The sequence below is a fragment of the Pistacia vera genome, unplaced genomic scaffold, assembly GCF_008641045.1.
Source record: "Pistacia vera cultivar Batoury unplaced genomic scaffold, PisVer_v2 Contig146, whole genome shotgun sequence".
Taxonomy (NCBI): Eukaryota; Viridiplantae; Streptophyta; class Magnoliopsida; order Sapindales; family Anacardiaceae; genus Pistacia; species Pistacia vera.
In genome coordinates this window covers 727,606-749,320 of record NW_022195532.1, presented here as the reverse complement: position 1 = coordinate 749,320, position 21,715 = coordinate 727,606, and the positions used below count along the sequence as shown (strand labels likewise).

Here is a 21,715-nt window from a genome sequence, read left to right as displayed (position 1 = left end):
TGTACTTACTTTTTTATTGATGTGTTCAATATTTTGATGATGTTTGGTATTCTGATATTTAATGTCGTTCTTAATGTACTGTTTTTATTAAAGTGTTGATCAAATAAATGATACTGTTTATGTAGATATTTATACAATATTAATGGAATTCATAAAAGCAGATATTTATTTTGATGAAACGTTATCTGTTTCCCACTGCTTTAAAAAAAATTGTACTAATCAAATGCATCAAATGCTTAATGTACCTATATAGAAATTTAGATGAATGCAGACTGTTTACATTTAAATTTATTTAATACTTAACATTAAATGATTAATACAACCATCATTAATTTACAAAACTATTAAAAATAAATTCAAATAACAACACTGACTCTCATTAATAATTAACAGAACATTATCTAAGAAGTTGAAATATAAAAAAAAAAAACTATTCGCTATCCACACACAAACTATATAAACCATAGATACCATATCGACAATATAATTTCCATATACTTGCGCCCAAAAAGCAGCACCAAAACATCATGATTCCGTACAAAAAAACAAAAAAACAAAAAAACAAAAAAAAACCCACAGATCTATTACAATTACCATCAGAAATTCTACAATGAATCATTATAAAAGCAATTGAAAAAAACGACACCGCTTTACAAGCAATACAGTTAACGTAAGTTTTACTAAAACCATCGTATTTCATTAATCTATTGATTTCATTATTTTCTTGGTCATACAGAAAATGATATTTATACAATACGGTTGAACATTCAACTAATAACAATAGGATAGTGGTTTGTTCGACAAGAGTCTTATAACGATAACGGTTAACCATACAAATGGTTTTGCCGAACCATGTGCATCTTTAGTCGTTAATAGTTTTCTAATACACAAAAACCAAAATGCGTTTTAGAATCCATATTTAACTGAGTCATATTTGGTACACTTATTTATTCTTAATTCCTTAATCATACAGGTACTGGTATTGTAATTCCCAACTATGGATTTTTTTTTTTTTTTTTTAATTATTGAAAATCTTGTGCTTCAAAACCATTATTTACCATACAATTTACAGGTGCAAATCTCTGAACAAACAGGCAAACATAAAGCAAATATTAGAAAGAAGGGACATCTCAAAACAACACAAACTGCCAACAATAACAATAGCGGGACTTTCAATTCTAAAGACACTTGTAGAAGCTAAAAATAAACAAGCTTTGCTACACATTTGTTCTTCCTCAAACATGATACACATATGGGATTACAACTACTTATTACAGTTTGCCAAAAATATAAAATGCAAGCAATATATCACACTGTCGTTGCTCTGCTTACTGTACATTACAACAGAGGTATACAAATTCTAATGAAATTACTAAAACTACCTAATCATTTCTACAAACTAAAATATTGCAGGGAAGAATTCAAGTCACTGACTCCAACTGCTACAATTCTCATTAAAAGATGAGTATTTGGGACTTGCAACAAGGAGAATCAAAATCGTACACACTGGGACAGATCAACGTCACTAGAAAATATCACATGTCATAGATGTAACATGGATTACGAAATAGTTTGTATGAAATTTAATTTTTAGTAAGTTTCTTATGTAATTTCTTGCACATGTAAAAATTTAAATGCTTTTTAGTTTAATCTAAAAGTAGAAGTTAAAACTCACTCAATTATCTACGATTGATCCAAATAATTAATAACTTATAAAGAAAAATTGATCACAAAATTACAATGATCAGTAAAACGTAAACAATATTTAATAAAAATGTTAAACACCAATGATTATGAGAATCTCAAATAATCAAACACGTTAGACAAACAACAATCTAAATACTATTCCTATAACATATCAAAAAAAATTCCATTTCATTATTGACTAGATTAAATTCCACACCGAACCACAACATATTTTGGAAACCCGCCTGTCAAACCATTGTTAACTATTTATTACGCTTTCCTTTAATGCGCCACAAACAGTTTGCTACCGTTTCATATCCCATTACCCAATAAGTTGTCAACGCTTTTTCAATCAATGTGTTTATCTATTACTAGATATCTATTAATTTTTCCGGAGCAACTTTTATATTGTTTGATACAGCAACCCATAAATTGATTGGGTTGTCATGTTCTCAATAGCTAAACAAGGCAAAGATCAGAAAGGAATCCCAAAAACTTTCAATAAACTGTATAGATAGACATATGTTTTCAAAATCAATATGAGGATTATGGATGTGAAGGAACCATCGGAATTTTATACTATGACAAAAATTCTCGCATAAAAGATTAGTTCAAATTTATTCAATCTGTTTGTTTTCTATTTCTATTTAGATAAAACAAATCAAAATATATTCTAATGTGAAGTAACAAAATTTTAATTACAAAACTAAAATACCAGATAAAACATAAACAATATTTAATATTTTAATAGATATATAATAACAATATTAGACAAAATTGTTTATGAAAATGTTAAAAAATTAAACATATTCAAAACATCAATCAAAATATATTATAATCTTAATTAAGAAAAAAAAAACTATAAATAACCATTTCTATTACAAATTAAAAAAACTTTTATAGCATATTGATTAAACAGACCCAAGCCGAACTATATGCATGTTTCATAACATATTGCAGAACCACAATAAAAAATTAATAAAATATTATGACATCATCATATCATCTTTTACTTGGATACTTAACAAAATATTTATTGCCCTTCCTTAAAAATGTATCAATAAGATTTATTATTAGTAAATAACAATATTTATTATTTATGATATCTCAACATCTTGCAAACCATCATTAATTACCTACTAATATGTGCACACTTAACAAAAATTTATTACGTTTTCTTTAATATTGTACAAATAGTCTACTAACGTTTCGTATTATCTATCAAACAATTATTAACACTTTCGATTGACACGTTTATTTATTACTAGTTGTCCATTCAGATTCCACTTTAATTTATTCAATTTCTCCACAAACTAATTCAAAATGTCTGACCAAACACACAACCAAAAATCTACAACGAATACAGCAACGACTTAACAACAATAATTCTCCACCAAGGCAACCGGAAGGTATGAATGTTTCACATCTTTTGATCCTAAATTACAAATGTCAAACAAACAATAATACATATTCGCAGGAATATAAAAACCATAAAAAAAAACTTTTTGATATGTCGAGAGTTTTCATAATTATATTTACAGATTCATGTTATCATTTCCATTATTATAAAAGTTGATTGTAATGTTTCCAATCGTTTAGACATTCAGGGAATGCCAGAATGAGGAAATTTTCAAAAAAGTTGACACCAACTCAGATGATTACATATTGTAGAGACAAATTCAGAGAAGTCATTACCAGATGTTAGAAATCATGCAATGCCTGGATATTATCTATAACATAAAAAAAGAGAATATGCATTGTACTAGAGGAACTAAACAACTAAAAGAGAAATAGAAAATAAACACCATCTACATCATCTAAACCCACTTCACAGTATGAAAAACTGATGTACTTATTTCTTATAATAAAAGTATTATTTCTATGTTCAACTTTATTGATTTTAATGTTACTCGTTAATTGATTGAAAATTGTTCCTTAATTGACGCATTGCATTTACTATTTAATGAATCTACTAAAAATTCTCCTCTTGACACGTTGGTTTTGATTTAATTCTTCCATTTCACACATTTGATGAGTATTAATAATAATATATAAGTACATTACATAGGCATTCCAAAAATCCAACCATTTTAAATAAGAACGTATAAAGATGGAAGTAGTCTCTCCATATTCTGTTTGTAGTTCTACAATATTAACCCAGAAAATAATTGAGTTACATATTCTCAACGTAAAACAAACAAAGCTTGAATGAACTATGTGAATAGACGTTTATTTTCAAACTTGGTGAGGATTACTGATTTTAAAGAAAAATATGAATCCTATATTGTGAGAAAAAAATTATCAATCAATGTCAAACTTGAAAAGAATATAACTTACAAAAATTACGAAACTCAATATAAATTTAAGTTTAAATAATTGATATTGATAATATTAATTGATATTAATAATTATAAAGATACAATATTAATTTATCTAACACAACTTGTAATATATAGAATTTATATTTATTCTAAAACTATATAATTTAATGATTATTATCTCTTAATTTAATAACTTTATTTGTTAAAGAAATTTGTTTACAACCTATTTTAAAAACAAAAAAACATACTGTACAATCACGGACCCTATGTCTAGTTATAGATATAAGTTTAGATAATAATAGGTTTTAAACAACTACATTTTGTAAGCAGTAACATTACGGTCTTTGGGTGGACTCTAATTTAACATGATTAAATATCAAATATCAATAATGTTACTAACATATATGTACCCAAACCCTTATTCTAAACTTATAAACTCTTTCTATTTCACATAAAAAAGCACACAGCAAAACATTAATTTATTGAAAAAAAATCTTCAAAAACATTACAAAGATATTGTGGAAGAAGGGTTGATGTTCCTGGTCTAATCAGTGTAAGCTATACAAAAAGAGGGCTGAAAAGTTTCAGTTCATTACAATCTACATTCTACACAATCAAATTATAAACTGCAGTAAATCAAGGTTTCCAAAATATCAAAATCCAGACATGTTTAGTGGGATGGGAAATACATTAGAAGAAAAGACATGTTAAGATGCAGAGAGTGGGATAGGCTTTACAGCGCTTTGATTCGTCGAAAGCTGTTCTCACTCTTTCCTTGAGGCCTTCATTTTCACTCTCAACATCTCCACCCTGTATATCAAGATGTGCCACATTCCCATCAAGCCTATCACGAGCTTTCCATTCTCTCCTAATTTCACATCTCCAAAGAGTGAGACAAGCAGTGCATAAATAACCTTCCGTTCTTCCACTTTCTTCTCAGATTTCACAGCTTCGGATCAATGACTACCTTAGGGATCTCTCGACTGATATTTAGAACGAGTGCCACAATAGAATTGATACCATGTCACTTATAGGATTGAAGTCCAATGCATTGAAAGATGCTTCTCTGAGTCTTGCTTCAGAGTTACTCGATCATGCACTCGCAAGTGGGAACCCCAGCTCTCATCTGTTGATGACTCGACACTCTCATATATCTGTTCAAGTCGAAACTTTACCACACCTAAGGCACCGAGTATGGGATAGTAATCCTTTGAGTAATATTTGCTGTGGATAGCTGTGAGAAGATGTGGAGATCATCAGGAGCCATTATCTGATAAGTGAACCTTTCTTTACAAGTATACCACTGACCGTCTCACCAACTTTGGGGTTTTTCCGGCCAGCCTTCCAATGGTTTTGGCCATCTTTTCCGAATTAAAATACATTTCAACAGACTGACAATTCCTTGGGTGATAATTTTGGTGTTGCAATCCGCAAACTCAGTCAGAAGCTTCATTTTGAGCCTCCCATTCATGCGATTCACCATGACAAGAATTATGTAGGGGCATGAGTTCTTTCAAAAATGTACTTGTCTGAGCATAGTCTGCATGGGCAGAGAAGGATATGTAATGGACCTGCATGTTGAGAGGAGCGGTGAGAACCATTCATAAGAGTCACTTCTTTTGGTTCACTAATTATGGATTTCGCCAATGTCCCTTCAACAACATAACCCGGTATGACACAAGCATTTTTCTATCAGAGCACCATATGTCAAATAATTGTCGTGACAAGCCGCTCTGAAGTCCACCAGGGCTGGCCATCACCACCGCTGGGCCTACATCATTGAAGTCCTCCATGCTATTTAATGGTGAAAGTGCTTAAATTTGAAGGGGTTTGAGTTTGCAAACTGGTTGCGAATCCTTCATTCATGGAAAGGATATATGTCTGATAAACAGCCAACACTTTTTGGCAAGTGGAGAAGCATAATATATTGGATATTGTGGAGCTCGGGATGGTTTGACCAATATTCATCAAGGATTAGAGAAGTCTGGGCACGGCCAAGGGCAAATGCTGGAATTAGAACACGACCACCATGAGAAATAGTTGTGTGAATACTCCAGTGAACGTTCTCACGAATGTGCCGTGGTTGATGGAGCTGGACACCATAAGTGGATTCAATTATGCATATCAGGAGAGAATTGTGGGAGCTCAGCAGCACGGAGATGGCGATCTTCTTTCGAGAATAATCTCCAGTATAGAGGACTCGAACACCGCAATGTCCACCATAACATGGCAGCACCAAGGACATGCCAGCAGTATGCACCAGACTTAATGCCATACCTCAACCGTTTGATGAAAGTAAGAACCTGGGTCAATAAAAAAAAATTATTATCACATCATTGGTTAGATGATTAGATACAATAAATTATAGGAAAAAATTGACACCACCATAAGTTGAAAAGTTGAAAACTGTTTGATAAAATTTAGCAACATACCACACCAAAATAAAATTAATAATCTGGCTCCATTTGTTTCATTATTTTCCTACTATCCTATCCTGTTATCCTATCCAATCCTATCAAAATGCATATTTGTTTAAATTTTAAAATTCTCTTAAAATTCAATCTTATTCTATCCAACTCAAAACATTAACAAACAACCCCACCACCAACAACCACGTGGGCACGTAACGACGCACGATTGGCTGGATTGGCTGGTAGTGTGCGATCTTCGTTTCCGGCCACCATGGATGTGGCCAAAACGGCCAATCTACAGCCAAAGATTGGCTGTTAACGGCTAGAGAAATTTGACCATTGAGACGGCCATATCTTGGCGTCAACGACAGTCAAGTTATGGTCGTCGTCAATGGCCAGATCTGTGGCCGAGATATGATCAAAAAGGTAGATCAGTGCACGACGGACGATCCAATCGGTTGTACATCATCGGCAGTTCCACCACCGTCGGTGGTGGTGGCGGCGGCAACAATAGTTTGGGGGGTGAGGTGTTTTGTAAATTATAAACTTATTGACGTGTGTCAATTAACAAACCTAGGAGGTAAAAATGATTTAAATATTTTCAAAAAATATTTCCAAAAAGTATCAAAAACATTCTCAATCATTACTATTTTCCAAATCCTATTCAAATAGAATACTATTCAAAAAACTAAACAAACAGAGCCAAAGTTCACAACAATATAAGATTAGGGAAACTTTATAATAACTGAATGTAGATCTAGAGATATGGAAACAAGAATTCGGGAAAACAGAAGTTGCATACCAAAGAAATTTAAACATGCAGCACATGATGAACTCACCTCAATTTATCCATGGAGCGATTATGTCTTGCTCATCAACAAACATGTCTTCAACTGAACTTTGCTCACTTTCACATAATCGTCAAAAGAGCTTGTATATAGCCTTTGTTGCATGAGTCATAAACACTCTGCCTTTGAATGTGGTCTATAAAAAATTCAAAGATTAGTTTAACCCGAAGAAAAATACGAATAATGTGTATTAATACAGTAAGAATGCAACAAACCTTCTCCAGAAAATAAGGTAGGGATGCCGCATGATCAGATGAAAGCTGCAAGCAGAGGAATATAGAGATTCAGGAGTTACATGACATGTAATTTGAGAGACAAAAAAAGAGCTACGAACAATTTTTACCAAGATGATAGGTGACCCCAAATCTTACAGCTTAAGCTAAAAGAAGGTCAATTTTGATTAATTAAAAGCTCTACTATATTTCTTTAAGCTGACAAACAAATGAAGGAAGAACTGCCGATAAGATAATCAAATACTACATAAAAGGGGAATATGAAAGGAAAAATGTGTTGGCTAAAGTAGAATTGTAAACCAATTGAACCTAAACCAATGGTTAAAGCATAGATCTATTATTGGATCGAATTAGCAGATTACCAAATGAAGGGAAGAAAAAAAAAGAGCCACAATTCCCGATTCCACCTTTAATTTTACTCAAAATCTGCTGTCAAATATTGTTAAGCTTATATAAGCATTTTTAAAATTTATTACAATCCTAATTTAATTGCCTCATATGCAAAACCATACAACACTAAGCCCAGTCAACAGGAGACCTACTAAACTTTGCCTAACTTAAATCAAAACACAAACAATTTTATAACCCTAATTTCAACCCTAAGTAAAAGTTAACTGCCAAAAATATTATTCTTGAAATTCTTTTGTTTCATGAGTCTAGTACATATTCATAGATTATTCGTAACAATCAACATCTGATTATGGATTAACATGAGAAAAAGAAAACAATATATAAGAGTACATACTGAGTGATGAGAAGGACGTCTATGTGAGAATCAATCTCATCAAAGTAAGGCAAAGCAGCCATGCCTGAGATAGCAGGATGAATCCACAGTCGAACTATATCCATGCCAAGTAAAAAGGAAAAATTACTTCTACAATCACATTTTAAGAACAAAATTCATAAAAAAATGAAAAAAACTTCAATCTAAAGCCTTGACATACCAAAAAGTTTTCCCCTTGTAGGCAATGTACACACAGGACCGACCCACTTCATTGCCGGCTCCTAAAGGGGTTTAGTAAGTTGATCCCTTCTCTATTGGACGAGCATCCCGCCTTTAAGGGATGGGCTTGTCCCATTGAAGCCATCTTATTTGAGAAATGCTCAAGCCACACTGCAAGATACATCAAAAAATTGTTTTTCAGCCACCAATCAAGAAACCAACTACAAAAAATTGAAATGCAGTCAAACAACATTACCAGAAACAACAAGACAGTAACATCAATATTCATAACATGCAACCTCATACTGTAGCATTACCTAATGTGAGCATTCTGCTTTCTTTTTACTAACAAATAATCAATTAAATTAATGTCTAAAGGGAAACCATAAAAATAATCAATAAAGCATTCTGCAGTGTTTCAGCCTTCAGGTGGCCGCGTCTCAGCCTTGCGTTTCATGTAGAAGCGTTAAAACGAGGTTGCCGTAACACCAAAATGCAATTAAAAAAAAAACAGTCTTTCACCCCTCAACAACAGAAGAGACACATCTTTCAAAACTATACCTATAAATCCAAAATACCCACTTCCCATTTCACAAATTATATAAATAATGTCCATGAAAATTGTAGCGGAACCCTCACCCCATATCACACAAAAAATGAAACCCAGTAAAAGAACAAAGAAAAGAGTAAGGAAGAAAGGAGTAACTTACCGTGCTCAAAGGTTTTTGATAAAACGGTGCAGAGACGGGAAAAACCCTAATTTCAAGTTTTCAATCACTTTCGTTTCCCCGCCTATCTCGCAGTTGAGTTACTTGAGTTGCAGAGGATGAACTCTTATGGGCCGATTGTATTAAAAAGCCCACGGCCCATTTGAAATAAATATGACAAAATTTTATGCAACTTTATAAAGTTTGGTTTACATATAATTACATAAGTGAAGTAAATTGATATAATTAAGAGAAATAAAAGAGATAATAATCAATCCTTTTTATTTTTACATATATTAAAAAAATAATTTTAATAATTATGGGTTAATTTATATCATTTTAAGACTTAGAATTGAAATTATATACGATTATATGACATAATGGCATTAATATATTACTAATTAGAGTATTAATTGTTATGATGATGAAAAATAATTAAAAAAAATGAATTTGCAATATTATTTCTTAATCCACAAGTAACTTCACTCTCTTATATTGCATATTAATAATCAGTTAAATTAAATCGATACGGATTCTCTCTTGCATTCCCTAAAAAAGAAAAAAAAAAAAAAAACCTTATTAAATTGAACAAAAGAAAAGAAAATAACTTGTACATAAATAAATTATCCATATAATAATTTTAAAAAATTGATCAAAATCGGTACCTAGATGGATTTTTTGTGAGACCATGGTTTAAGAAGTGATTATTAACTATTTTCTTCCACTATCTTAAACTTGATTATAAATTTTTATCTCAAATGGTATTATTGTAAAATGTGAAATGAATTAAAAAAAAAAAAAAAAAAAAAGAAGGCTTTGGTCGCTTATATAGTACAAAGACACCTCACCATCTAGAGGTGTTTTTTCAGGATGAAACTATGTAGATCCCATGACTTAAAGCGGTTAATACCGTTGAAAACTCACATACTATGTGTTTAGATTCTGCATACATCAACAATATCATACACTGATACATATAATATCCTACAAATATGAATTTTTATGTCATAGATAATATAAGTTTAATCACATAATATAGATACCATGAACTCATAGTTTTATGAAGAGCATGAATATATTATCACATCTTGATTGTATATTTAGGCATAATGATCTTTAATAGAAATGGGAACACCTTGATTAGTACTAGTCAATTAGACAACTGTACAAGCTAGTAGTTGTTTATATTTGTCATTAAAAAAAAAAACTATAAATATTCTAATTATAATTGGCATTGTGGTAATTTCATTTTTATATAATTTTTTTGTAATTTAAGATTTAAGTAATTATATAAGATTTTGAATATGAAATTCAAATGTAGTTTGAAGATTATATCTTACATGTTTCTATTCAAGCTATGTTAAAAGTCCATTTATAATTTACCCCTTTGGGAAATTACTTTGGTTCGCATGGTACTAAAAAATTCGTGCTAAGTTTTGGTGTTGCAATCCGCAAACTCAGTCAGAAGCTTCATTTTGAGCCTCCCATTTCATGCGATTCACCATGACAAGATTATGTTAGGAGGCATGAGTTCTTTCAAAAATGTTCTTGTCTGAGCATAGTCTGCATGGGCAGAGAAGGATATGTAATGGACCTGCATGTTGAGAGGAGCGGTGAGACCATTCATAAGAGTCACTTCTTTTGGTTCACTAATTATGGATTTCGCAAGTCCCTTCAACAACATAACCCGGTATGACACAAGCATTTTTCTTATCAGAGCACCATATGTCAAATAATTGTCGTGACAAGCCGCTCTGAAGTCCACCAGGGCTGGCATCAACACCGCTGGGCCTACATATTGAGTCCTCCATGCTATTTAATGGTGAAATGTGCTTAAATTTGAAGGGTTGAGTTTGCAAACTGGTTGCGAATCTCTCATTCATGGAAAGGATATAGTCTGATAAACAGCCATACACTGTGCAGTGGAGAAGCATAATATATTGGAATATTGTGGAGCTCGGGATGGTTTGACCAATATTCATCAAGGATTAGGAGAAGCTCTTGGGCACGGCAAGGGCAAATGCTGAATTAGAACACGACCACCATGGAATAGTTGTGTGAATAACATCAGTGAAGCGCTTCTCACGAATGTGCCGTGGTTGATGGAGCTGGAACCATAAGTGGATTCAATTATGCATATATCAGGAGAGAATTGTGGGAGCTCAGCAGCACGGAGATGGCGATCTTCTTCTCGAGATAATCTCCAGTATAGAGGACTCGAACACCGCAATGTCCACCATAAACATGGCAGCACCAAGGACATGGCCAGCAGTATAGCACCAGAACTTAATGCCACTTACCTCAACGTTTGATGAAAGTCAAGAACCTGGGTCAATAAAAAAAATTATATCACATCATTGGTGATGATTAGATACAATAAAATTATAGGTTAAAAAATTGAACCCACCATAAGTTGATTAAAAGTTGAAAACTGGTGATAAAATATAGCAACATACCACACCAAATAAAATTAAAATCGGCTCATTTGTTTCATTATTTTCCTACTATCCTATCCTGTTATCCATCCAATCCTTCAAAATGCATATTTGTTTAATATTTAAAATTTCTTCAAAATTCAATCTATTTATCCAACTCAAACATTAACAAAACACCCCCACCACCAACAACCACGTGGGCACCGTAACGACGCACGATGGCTGGATCTGGCTGGTAGTGTGCCGATCATCGTTTCCGGCCACCATGGATGTGGCCAAAACGCAAATCTACAGCCAAAGATTGGCTGTTAACGGCTAGAGAAATGACCATTGACGACGGCCATATCTTGGCCGTCAACGACAGTCAAGTTTGGTCGTCGTCAATGGCCAGATTGTGGCCGTAGATATGATCAAAAAAGGTAGATCGAGTGCACGAACGGCAGATAATCGGTTGTATCATCCCGGCAGCTCCACCACCGTCGGTGGTGGTGGCGGCTGCCAACAATAGTTTGGTGGTGAGAGTGTTTTTGTAAATTTATAACTTTATTGTACGGTGTTCAATTAACAAACCTAGGAGGTAAAAAATGATTTAATATTTTCAAAAATTTTCCAAAAATGTATCAAAAACATTCTCAAATCATATCCTATTTTCCAAAAATCCTATTCATAATAGAATACTATTTAAAAAACTAAACAACAGAGCCAAAGTTCACAACAATATAGATTTAAGGGAAACTTTATAATAACTGAATGTAGATCTGAGATATGGAAACCAAGAATTCGGGAAAACAGAAGTTGCATACCAAAGAAATTTAACATGCAGCACATGATGAACTCACCTCAATTTTATCCATGGAGCGATTAATGTCTTGCTCATCAAACAACATGTCTTCAACTGAAAATTTGCTACTTTACATAATCTGTCAAAAGAGCTGTGATATAGCCTTTGTTGCATGAGTCATAAACACTCTGCCTTTGAATGTGGTCTATAAAAAATTCAAATGTATTAGTTTAACCCGAGAAAAAAATACGAATAAGTTGTATTAATACAGTAAGAATGCAACAAACTTCTCCAGAAAATAAGGTAGGGATGCGCGCTGATCCAGATGAAAACTGCAAGCGAGGAAATAGAGTCATCAGGAGTTACATGACAAGTGAATTGAGAGACAAAAAAAGAGCTACGACAATTTTTATCACCTAAGATGATAGTGAACCCCAAAATCTTACAGCTTAAGCTAAAAAGAAAGGTCAATTTTTGATTAATTAAAAGCTCTACATTTTTTAAGCTGCAAACAATGAAGGAAGAACGCCGAATAAGATAAATCAAATACTCAATAAAAGGGGAATATGAAAGGAAAATGGGTGTGGCTAAAGTTAGAATTTGTAAACCAATTGAACCTAAACCAATGGTTAAAGCATAGATCTATATTTGGATCGAATTTAGAGATTACCAAAGAAGGGAAGAAAAAAAATAGAGCCACAATCCGATTCCACTTTAATTTTACTCAAATCTGCTGTCAAATATTGTTAAGTATATAAGCATTTAAAATTTATTACAATCCTAATTTAATTGCCTCATATGCAAAACCATAAACACTAAGCCCAGTTCAACAGGAGACCTACTAAACTTTGCCTAACTTAAATCAAACACAAACAATTTTTAAACCCTAATTTCAACCCTAAGTAAAAGTTAACTGCTCAAAAATATTATTCTTGAAATTCTTTTGTTTCAGACGTCTAGTCATATTCATAGATTTAATTCGTCAAACAACATCTGTTATGGAAATTAACATAGAAAAAGAAAACAAAATTATAAAGAAGTACATACTGAGTGATGAGAAGGACGTTCTATGTTGAAGGATAATCTCATCAAAGTAAGGCAAAGCAGCCATGCTGAGTAAGCAGGATGAATTCCACATCGCAACTATATCCATGCCAAGTTAAAAACAGGAAAAATTACTTCTACAATCACATTTTAAGAACAAAATTCATAAAAACAAATGGAAAAAACTCAAATCTAAAGCCTTGAATACCAAAATAGTTTTCCCCTTGTAGGACATGTACACACAGGACCGACCCACTCATTGCCGGCTCCTAAAGGGGTTATGTAAGTTGATCCCCTTCTCTATTGGACGGAGCATCCGCCTTTTAAGGGAGGTGCTTGTCCATTGAGCCTTCTTTAATTTGAGAAATGCTCAAGCCACACTGCAAGTACATTCAAAAAATTGTTTTTCAGCCACCAACAAGAAACAACTACAAAAAATGAAATGCAGTCAACACAACACCAGAACAACAGACAAGTTAACATCATATTATAACATGCAACTCAGACTCTACAACGAATATCAGCAACGACCTTAACAACAATAATTCTCCACCAAGGCAACCGGAAGGTATGAATGTTTCACATCTTTTGTATCCTAAATTACAAAATGTCAAACAAAACAATAATACATATTCGCAGGAATATAAAAACCATAAAAAAAAAACTTTTTTGATATGTCGAGAGTTCATTTCATAATTATATTTACAGATTCATGTTATCATTTCCATATATTTATAAAAGTTGATTGTATATTGTTTCTGCAATCGATTTAGACATTTTTCAGGGAATGCCAGAATTGAGGAAAATTTTCAAAAAAGTTGACACCAATCTAGATGATCTACATATTGCTAGAGACAAATTCAGAGAAGTCATTGACCAGATGTTAGAAATCATGCAATCTGCCATGGATATTATCTATAACATAAACAAAAGAGAATATGCATTTGTACTAGAGGAACTAAACAACTAAAAGAGAAATAGAAAATAAACACCATCTACATCATCTAAACCCACTTCACAGTATGAAAAACTGATGTACTTATTTCTTTAATAATAAAAGTATTATTCTCTATGTTCAACTTTATCTTGATTTTAATGTTACTCGTTAATTGATTGAAAATTGTTCCTTTAATTGACGCATTGCATTTACTATTTAATGAATCTACTAAAAATTCTCCTTCTTGACACGTTGGTTTTGATTTAATTCTTCCATCTTCACACATTTGATGAGTATTAATAATAATTATATAAGTACATTACATAGGCATTCCAAAAATCCAACCATTTTAAATAAGAACGTATAAAGATGGAAGTTAGTCTCTCCATATTCTGATTTGTAGTTCTACAATTATTAACCCAGAAATTAATTGAGTTATCATATTCTCAACTGTAAAACAAACAAAGCCTTTGAATGAACTATGTGAATAGACGTTTATTTTCAAACCTTGGCTGAGGATTACTGATTTTAAAGAAATATATGAATCCTATATTGTGAGAAAAAAATTTATCAATCAATGTCAAACTTGAAAATGAATATAACTTACAAAAATTACGAAAGCTCAATATAAATTTTAAGTTTAAATAATTGATATTGATAATATTAATTGATATTAATAATTATAAAGATACAATTATTAATTTTATCTTAACACAACTTTGTACATATATAGAATTTATATTTATTCTAAAACTTATATAATTTAATGATTATTATCTCTTAATTTAATAACTTTATTATGTTAAAGTAAATTTGTTTACAACCTATTTTAAAAACATTAAATAAACATACTCGTACAATGCACGGACCCTATGTCTAGTTATAGATATAAGTTTAGATAATAATGAGGTTTTTAATACAACTACATTTTGTAAGCAGTAACATTACCGGTCTTTGGGTGGACTCTAATTTAACATTGATTAAATATCAAATATCAATAATGTTACTAACATATTAATGTACCCAAACCCTTATTCTAAACTTATAAACTCTTTCTATTTCACATAAAAAAGCACACAGCAAAACATTAATTTATTGAAAAAAACATCTTACAAAAACAATTACCAAAGATATTGTGGAAGAAGGGTTGATGTATCCATGGTCTAATTCAGTGCTAAGCTATACAAAAAGAGGGCTGAAAAGTTTCAGTTCATTACAATCTACATTCTACACAACATACAAATTATAAACTGCAGTAAATCAAGGTTTCCAAAATTCCATCAAAATCCAGGAACATGTTTAGTGGAGATGGGAAATACATTAGAAGAAAAGACATGTTAAGATGCAGAGAGTGGGATAGGCTTTACAGCGCTTTGAATTCGTCGAAACGCTGTTCTCACTCTTTCCTTGAGGCCTTCATTTTCACTCTCAACATCTCCACCCTGTATATCAAGATGTGCCACATTCCCATCAACGCCTATCACGAGCTTTCCATTCTCTCCTAATTTCACATCTCCAAAGAGTGAGACAAGCAGTGCATAAATAACCTTTTCCGCTTTCTTCCCACTTTCTTCATCAGATTTCACAGCTTCGGATTCAATGACTACCTTAGGGATCTCTCGACTGATATTTAGAACGAGTGCCACAATAGAATCTGATACCATGTCACTTATAGGATCTGAAGTCCAATGCATTGAAAGATGCTTCTCTGAGTCTTGCTTCAGAGTTACTCGATCATGCACTCGCAATGTGGGAACCCCAGACTCCTCATCTGTTGATGACTCGACACTCTCATATATCTGTTCAAGTCGAAACTTTACCACACCTAAGGCACCGGAGTATGGGATAGTAATCCTTTGAGTAATATTTGCTGTGGATAGCTGTGAGAAGATGTGGAGATCATCAGGAGCCATTATCTGATAAGTGAATCCTTTCTTTACAAGTATACCACTGACCGTCTCACCAACTTCTGGGGTTTTCTCGGCCAGCCTTCCAATGGTTTTGGCCATCTTTTCCGAATTAAAATACATTTCAACAGACTGACAATTCCTTGGGGTGATAATTTTGGTGTTGCAATCCGCAAACTCAGTCAGAAGCTTCATTTTGAGCCTCCCCATTTCATGCGATTCACCATGAACAAGAATTATGTTAGGAGGCATGAGTTCTTTCAAAAATGTACTTGTCTGAGCATAGTCTGCATGGGCAGAGAAGGATATGTAATGGACCTGCATGTTGAGAGGAGCGGTGAGACCATTCATAAGAGTCACTTCTTTTGGTTCACTAATTATGGATTTCGCCAATGTCCCTTCAACAACATAACCCGGTATGACACAAGCATTTTTCTTATCAGAGCACCATATGTCAAATAATTGTCGTGACAAGCCGCTCTGAAGTACACCAGGGCTGGCCATCACCACCGCTGGGCCTACATCATTGAAGTCCTCCATGCTATTTAATGGTGAAATGTGCTTAAATTTGAAGGGGTTTGAGTTTGCAAACTGGTTGCGAATCCTCTCATTCATGGAAAGGATATATGTCTGATAAACAGCCATACACTTTTTGGCAAGTGGAGAAGCATAATATATTGGAATATTGTGGAGCTCGGGATGGTTTGACCAATATTCATCAAGGATTAGGAGAAGCTCTTGGGCACGGCCAAGGGCAAATGCTGGAATTAGAACACGACCACCATGAGAAATAGTTGTGTGAATAACATCAGTGAAGCGCTTCTCACGAATGTGCCGTGGTTGATGGAGCTGGACACCATAAGTGGATTCAATTATGCATATATCAGGAGAGAATTGTGGGAGCTCAGCAGCACGGAGATGGCGATCTTCTTCTCGAGAATAATCTCCAGTATAGAGGACTCGAACACCTGCAATGTCCACCATAAACATGGCAGCACCAAGGACATGGCCAGCAGTATAGCACCAGAACTTAATGCCACTTACCTCAACCGTTTGATGAAAGTCAAGAACCTAGGGTCAATAAAAAAAAATTATTATCACAATCATTGGTTAGATGATTAGATACAATAAAATTATAGGTTAAAAAATTGACACCCACCATAAGTTGATTAAAAGTTGAAAACTGTCTGATAAAATTATAGCAACATACCACACCAAAATAAAATTAAAAATCTGGCTCCATTTGTTTCATTATTTTCCTACTATCCTATCCTGTTATCCTATCCAATCCTATCAAAATGCATATTTGTTTTAATATTTAAAATTCTCTTCAAAATTCAATCTTATTCTATCCAACTCAAAACATTAACAAAACACCCCCACCTACCAACAACCACCGTGGGCACCGTAACGACGCACGATTGGCTGGATCTGGCTGGTAGTGTGCCGATCTATCCGTTTCCGGCCACCATGGATGTGGCCAAAAACGGCCAAATCTACAGCCAAAGATCTGGCTGTTAACGGCTAGAGAAATTTGACCATTGACGACGGCCATATCTTGGCCGTCAACGACAGTCAAGTTATGGTCGTCGTCAATGGCCAGATCTGTGGCCGTAGATATGATCAAAAAAGGTCAGATCAGTGCACGACCGGCCAGATCCAATCGGTTGTACATCATCCCGGCAGCTTCCAGCCACCGTTCGGTGGTGGTGGCCGGCTGCCAACAATAGTTTGGTAGGTGAGAGTGTTTTTGTAAATTTATAAACTTTTATTGTAACGGTGTTCAATTAACAAACCTAGGAGGTTAAAAAATGATTTAAATATTTTCAAAAAATATTTTCCAAAAATGTATCAAAAACATTCTCAAAATCATATCCTATTTTCCAAAAATCCTATTCATAATAGAATACTATTCTAAAAAACTAAACAAACAGAGCCAAAGTTCACAACAATATAAGATTTAAGGGAAACTTTATAATAACTGAATGTAGATCTAGAGATATGGAAACCAAGAATTCGGGGAAAACAGAAGTCTGCATACCAAAGAAATTTAAACATGCAGCACATGATGAACTCACCTCAATTTTATCCATGGAGCGATTAATGTCTTGCTCATCAAACAACATGTCTTCAACTGAAACTTTGCTCACTTTCACATAATCTGTCAAAAGCAGCTTGTATATAGCCTTTGTTGCATGAGTCATAAACACTCTGCCTTTGAATGTGGTCTATAAAAAATTCAAATGTATTAGTTTAACCCTGAAGAAAAATATGAATAATGTTGTATTAATACAGTAAGAATGCAAAAAACCTTCTCCAGAAAATAAGGTAGGGATGCAGCATGATCCAGATGATAGCTGCAAGCAGAGGAATATAGAGTCATCAGGAGTTACATGACGATGTAAATTTGAGAGACAAAAAAAAGAGCTACGACAATTTTTATCACCTAAGATGATAGTGAACCCCAAAATCTTACAGCTTAAGCTAAAAAGAAAGGTCAATTTTTTATTAATTAAAAGCTCTACTATATTTCTCAAATGAAGGAAGAACTGCCGAATAAGATAAATCAAATACTACATGAAAGGGGAATATGAAAGGAAAAATGATGTTGGCTAAAGTTAGAATTTTGTAAACCAATTGAACCTAAACCAATGGTTAAAGCATAGATCCATTATTTGGATCGAATTTAGCAGATTACCAAATGAAGGGAAGAAAAAAAACAAGAGCCGACAATTCCCGATTCCACCTTTAATTTTACTCAGAATCTGCTGTCAAATATTGTTAGAGCTTATATAAGCATTTTTAAAATTTATTACAATCATAATTTAATTGCCTCATATGCAAAACCATAAACACTAAGCCCAGTTCAACAGGAGACCTACTAAACTTTGCCTAACTTAAATCATAAACACTAAAACAATTTTATAAACCCTAATTTCAACCCTAAGTAAAAGTTAACTGCCCAAAAATATTATTCTTGAAATTCTTTTGTTTCATGACGTCTAGTACATATTCATAGATTTAATTGCGTCAACAATCGAACATCTGATTATGGAAATTAACATAAGAAAAAGAAAACAAATATATAAAGAAGTACATACTGAGTGATGAGAAGGACGTCTATTGTTGAAGGATCAATCTCATCAAAGTAAGGCAAAGCAGCCATGCCTGAGTAAGCAGGATGAATTCCACAGTCGAACTATAATCCATGCCAAGTTAAAAACAGGAAAAATTACTTCTACAATCACATTTTAAGAACAAAATTCATAAAAACAAATGGAAAAAACTTCAAATCTAAAGCCTTGACATACCAAAATAGTTTTCCCCTTGTAGGACATGTACACACAGGACCGACCCACTTCATTGCCGGCTCCTAAAGGGGTTATAGTAAGTTGATCCCCTTCTCTATTGGACGGAGCATCCCGCCTTTTAAGGGATGGTGCTTGTCCCATTGAAGCCATTCTTTAATTTGAGAAATGCTCAAGCCACACTGCAAGATACATTCAAAAAATTGTTTTTCAGCCACCAATCAAGAAACCAACTACAAAAAATTGAAATGCAGTCAAACAACATTACCAGAAACAACAAGACAAGTTAACATCATATTCATAACATGCAACCTCATACTGTAGCATTACCTAATGTGAGCATTCTGCTTTCTTTTTACTAACAAATAATCAATTAAATTAATGTCTAAAGGGAAACCATATAAATAATCAATAAAGCATTCTGCAGTGTTTCGGCCTTCAGGTGGCCGCGTCTCAGCCTTGCGTTTCACGTAGAAGGGTTAAAACGAGGTTGCCGTAACACCAAAATGCAATTAAAAAAAAACAGGCTTTCACCCCTTAACAACAGAAGAGACACATCTTTCAAAACTATACCTATAAATCCCAAATACCCACTTCCCATTTCACAAATTATATAAATAATGTCCATGAAAATTGTAGCGGAACCCTCACCCCATATCACACAAAAAATGAAACCCAGTAAAAGAACAAAGAAAAGAGTAAGGAAGAAAGGAGTAACTTACCGTGCTCAAAGGTTTTTGATAAAACGGTGCAGAGAGGGGAAAAACCCTAATTTCAAGTTTTCAATCACTTTCGTTTCCCCGCCTATCTCGCAGTTGAGTTACTTGAGTTGCAGAGGATGAACTCTTATGGGCCGATTGTCTTAAAAGCCCACGGCCCATTTGAAATAAGTATGACAAAATTTTATGCAACTTTATAAAGTTTGGTTTACATATAATTACATAAGTGAAGTAAATTGATATAATTAAGAGAAATAAAAGAGATAATAATCAATCCTTTTTATTTTTACATATATTAAAAAAATAATTTTAATAATTATGGGTTAATTTATATCATTTTAAGACTTAGAATTGAAATTATATACGATTATATGACATAATGGCATTAATATATTACTAATTTAGAGTATTAATGTTATGATGATGAAAAAATAAAAAAAAATGAATTTGCAATATTATTCTTAAACACAAGTAACTTCACTCTCTTATATTGCATATTATAATCAGTTAAATTAAATCATAAGGATTCTCTCTTGATTCCCTAAAAAAAAAAAAAAAAAAAAAAAAAAAAAACCTTATAAATTGAACAAAAAAAGAAAAAATGTACATAAATAAATATCCATATAATAATTTTAAAAAATTGATCAAAATCGGTACCTAGATGGATTTTTTGTGAGACCATGGTTTAAGAAGTGATTATTAACTATTTTCTTCCATATCTTAAACTGATTATAAATTTTTATCTCAAATGGTATTATTGTAAAATGTGAAATGAATAAAAAAAAAAAAAAAAAAAAGAGAAGGCTTTGGTCGCTTATGTAGTACAAAGACACCTTGTCATCTAGAGGTGTTTTTTCAGGACAAAACTATATGGATCTCATGATTTAAAGCGGTTAGTACCGTTGAGAACTTACATATTATGTGTTTAGATTCGACATACATCAACAGTATCATACACTGATACATATAATATCCTAAAAATATGAATTTTTATGTCATAGATAATATAAGTTTAATCACATAATAGATACCATGAACTCATAGTTTTATGAAGAGCATGAATATATTATCACATTTTGATTGTATATTTAGGCATAATGATCTTTAATAGAAATGGGAACACCTTGATTAGTACTAGTCAATTAGACAACTGTACAAGCTAGTAGTTGTTTATATTTGTCATTAAAAAAAAAAACTATAAATATTCTAATTATAATTGGCATTGTGGTTATTTCATTTTTATATAATTTTTTTGTAATTTAAGATTTAAGTAATTATATAAGATTTTGAATATGAAATTCAATTGTAGTTTGAAGATTATATCTTACATGTTTCTATTCAAGCTATGTTAAAAGTCCATTTATAATTTACCCCTTTGGGAAATTACTTTGGTTCGCATGGTACTAAAAAATTATCACTTAAAAAATGGCTGCGT

General features: G+C 32.8%; 1 protein-coding gene and 2 pseudogenes across 2 annotated transcripts; all 3 read right to left on the bottom strand.

Annotated features, from left to right (window-relative positions):
* Window positions 1-4,714: 4,714 nt before the first annotated feature.
* LOC116123887 lies at window positions 4,715-8,587 on the bottom strand (annotated as a pseudogene).
* A 1,991-nt stretch (window positions 8,588-10,578) lies between these two features.
* On the bottom strand, window positions 10,579-15,506 carry LOC116123886 (annotated as a pseudogene).
* Window positions 15,473-20,371, bottom strand: LOC116123916 (cleavage and polyadenylation specificity factor subunit 3-I). 2 transcript variants are annotated; one of them, XM_031409653.1, is made up of 6 exons: window positions 20,284-20,371; window positions 19,565-19,743; window positions 19,355-19,452; window positions 18,565-18,610; window positions 18,332-18,481; window positions 15,473-17,324 (listed from the first exon to the last, which is right to left on the bottom strand). In XM_031409653.1, the coding sequence occupies exons 2-6, from the start codon at window positions 19,712-19,714 to the stop codon at window positions 15,684-15,686; spliced, it is 2,085 nt and encodes a 694-aa protein (XP_031265513.1). In that variant the 5' UTR covers window positions 19,715-19,743; window positions 20,284-20,371; the 3' UTR covers window positions 15,473-15,683. The 2 variants fall into 2 exon arrangements, with proteins under 2 accessions (XP_031265513.1, XP_031265514.1); XM_031409654.1 differs by lacking the exons at window positions 19,565-19,743; window positions 20,284-20,371 and adding an exon at window positions 18,952-19,021.
* Window positions 20,372-21,715: the final 1,344 nt, after the last annotated feature.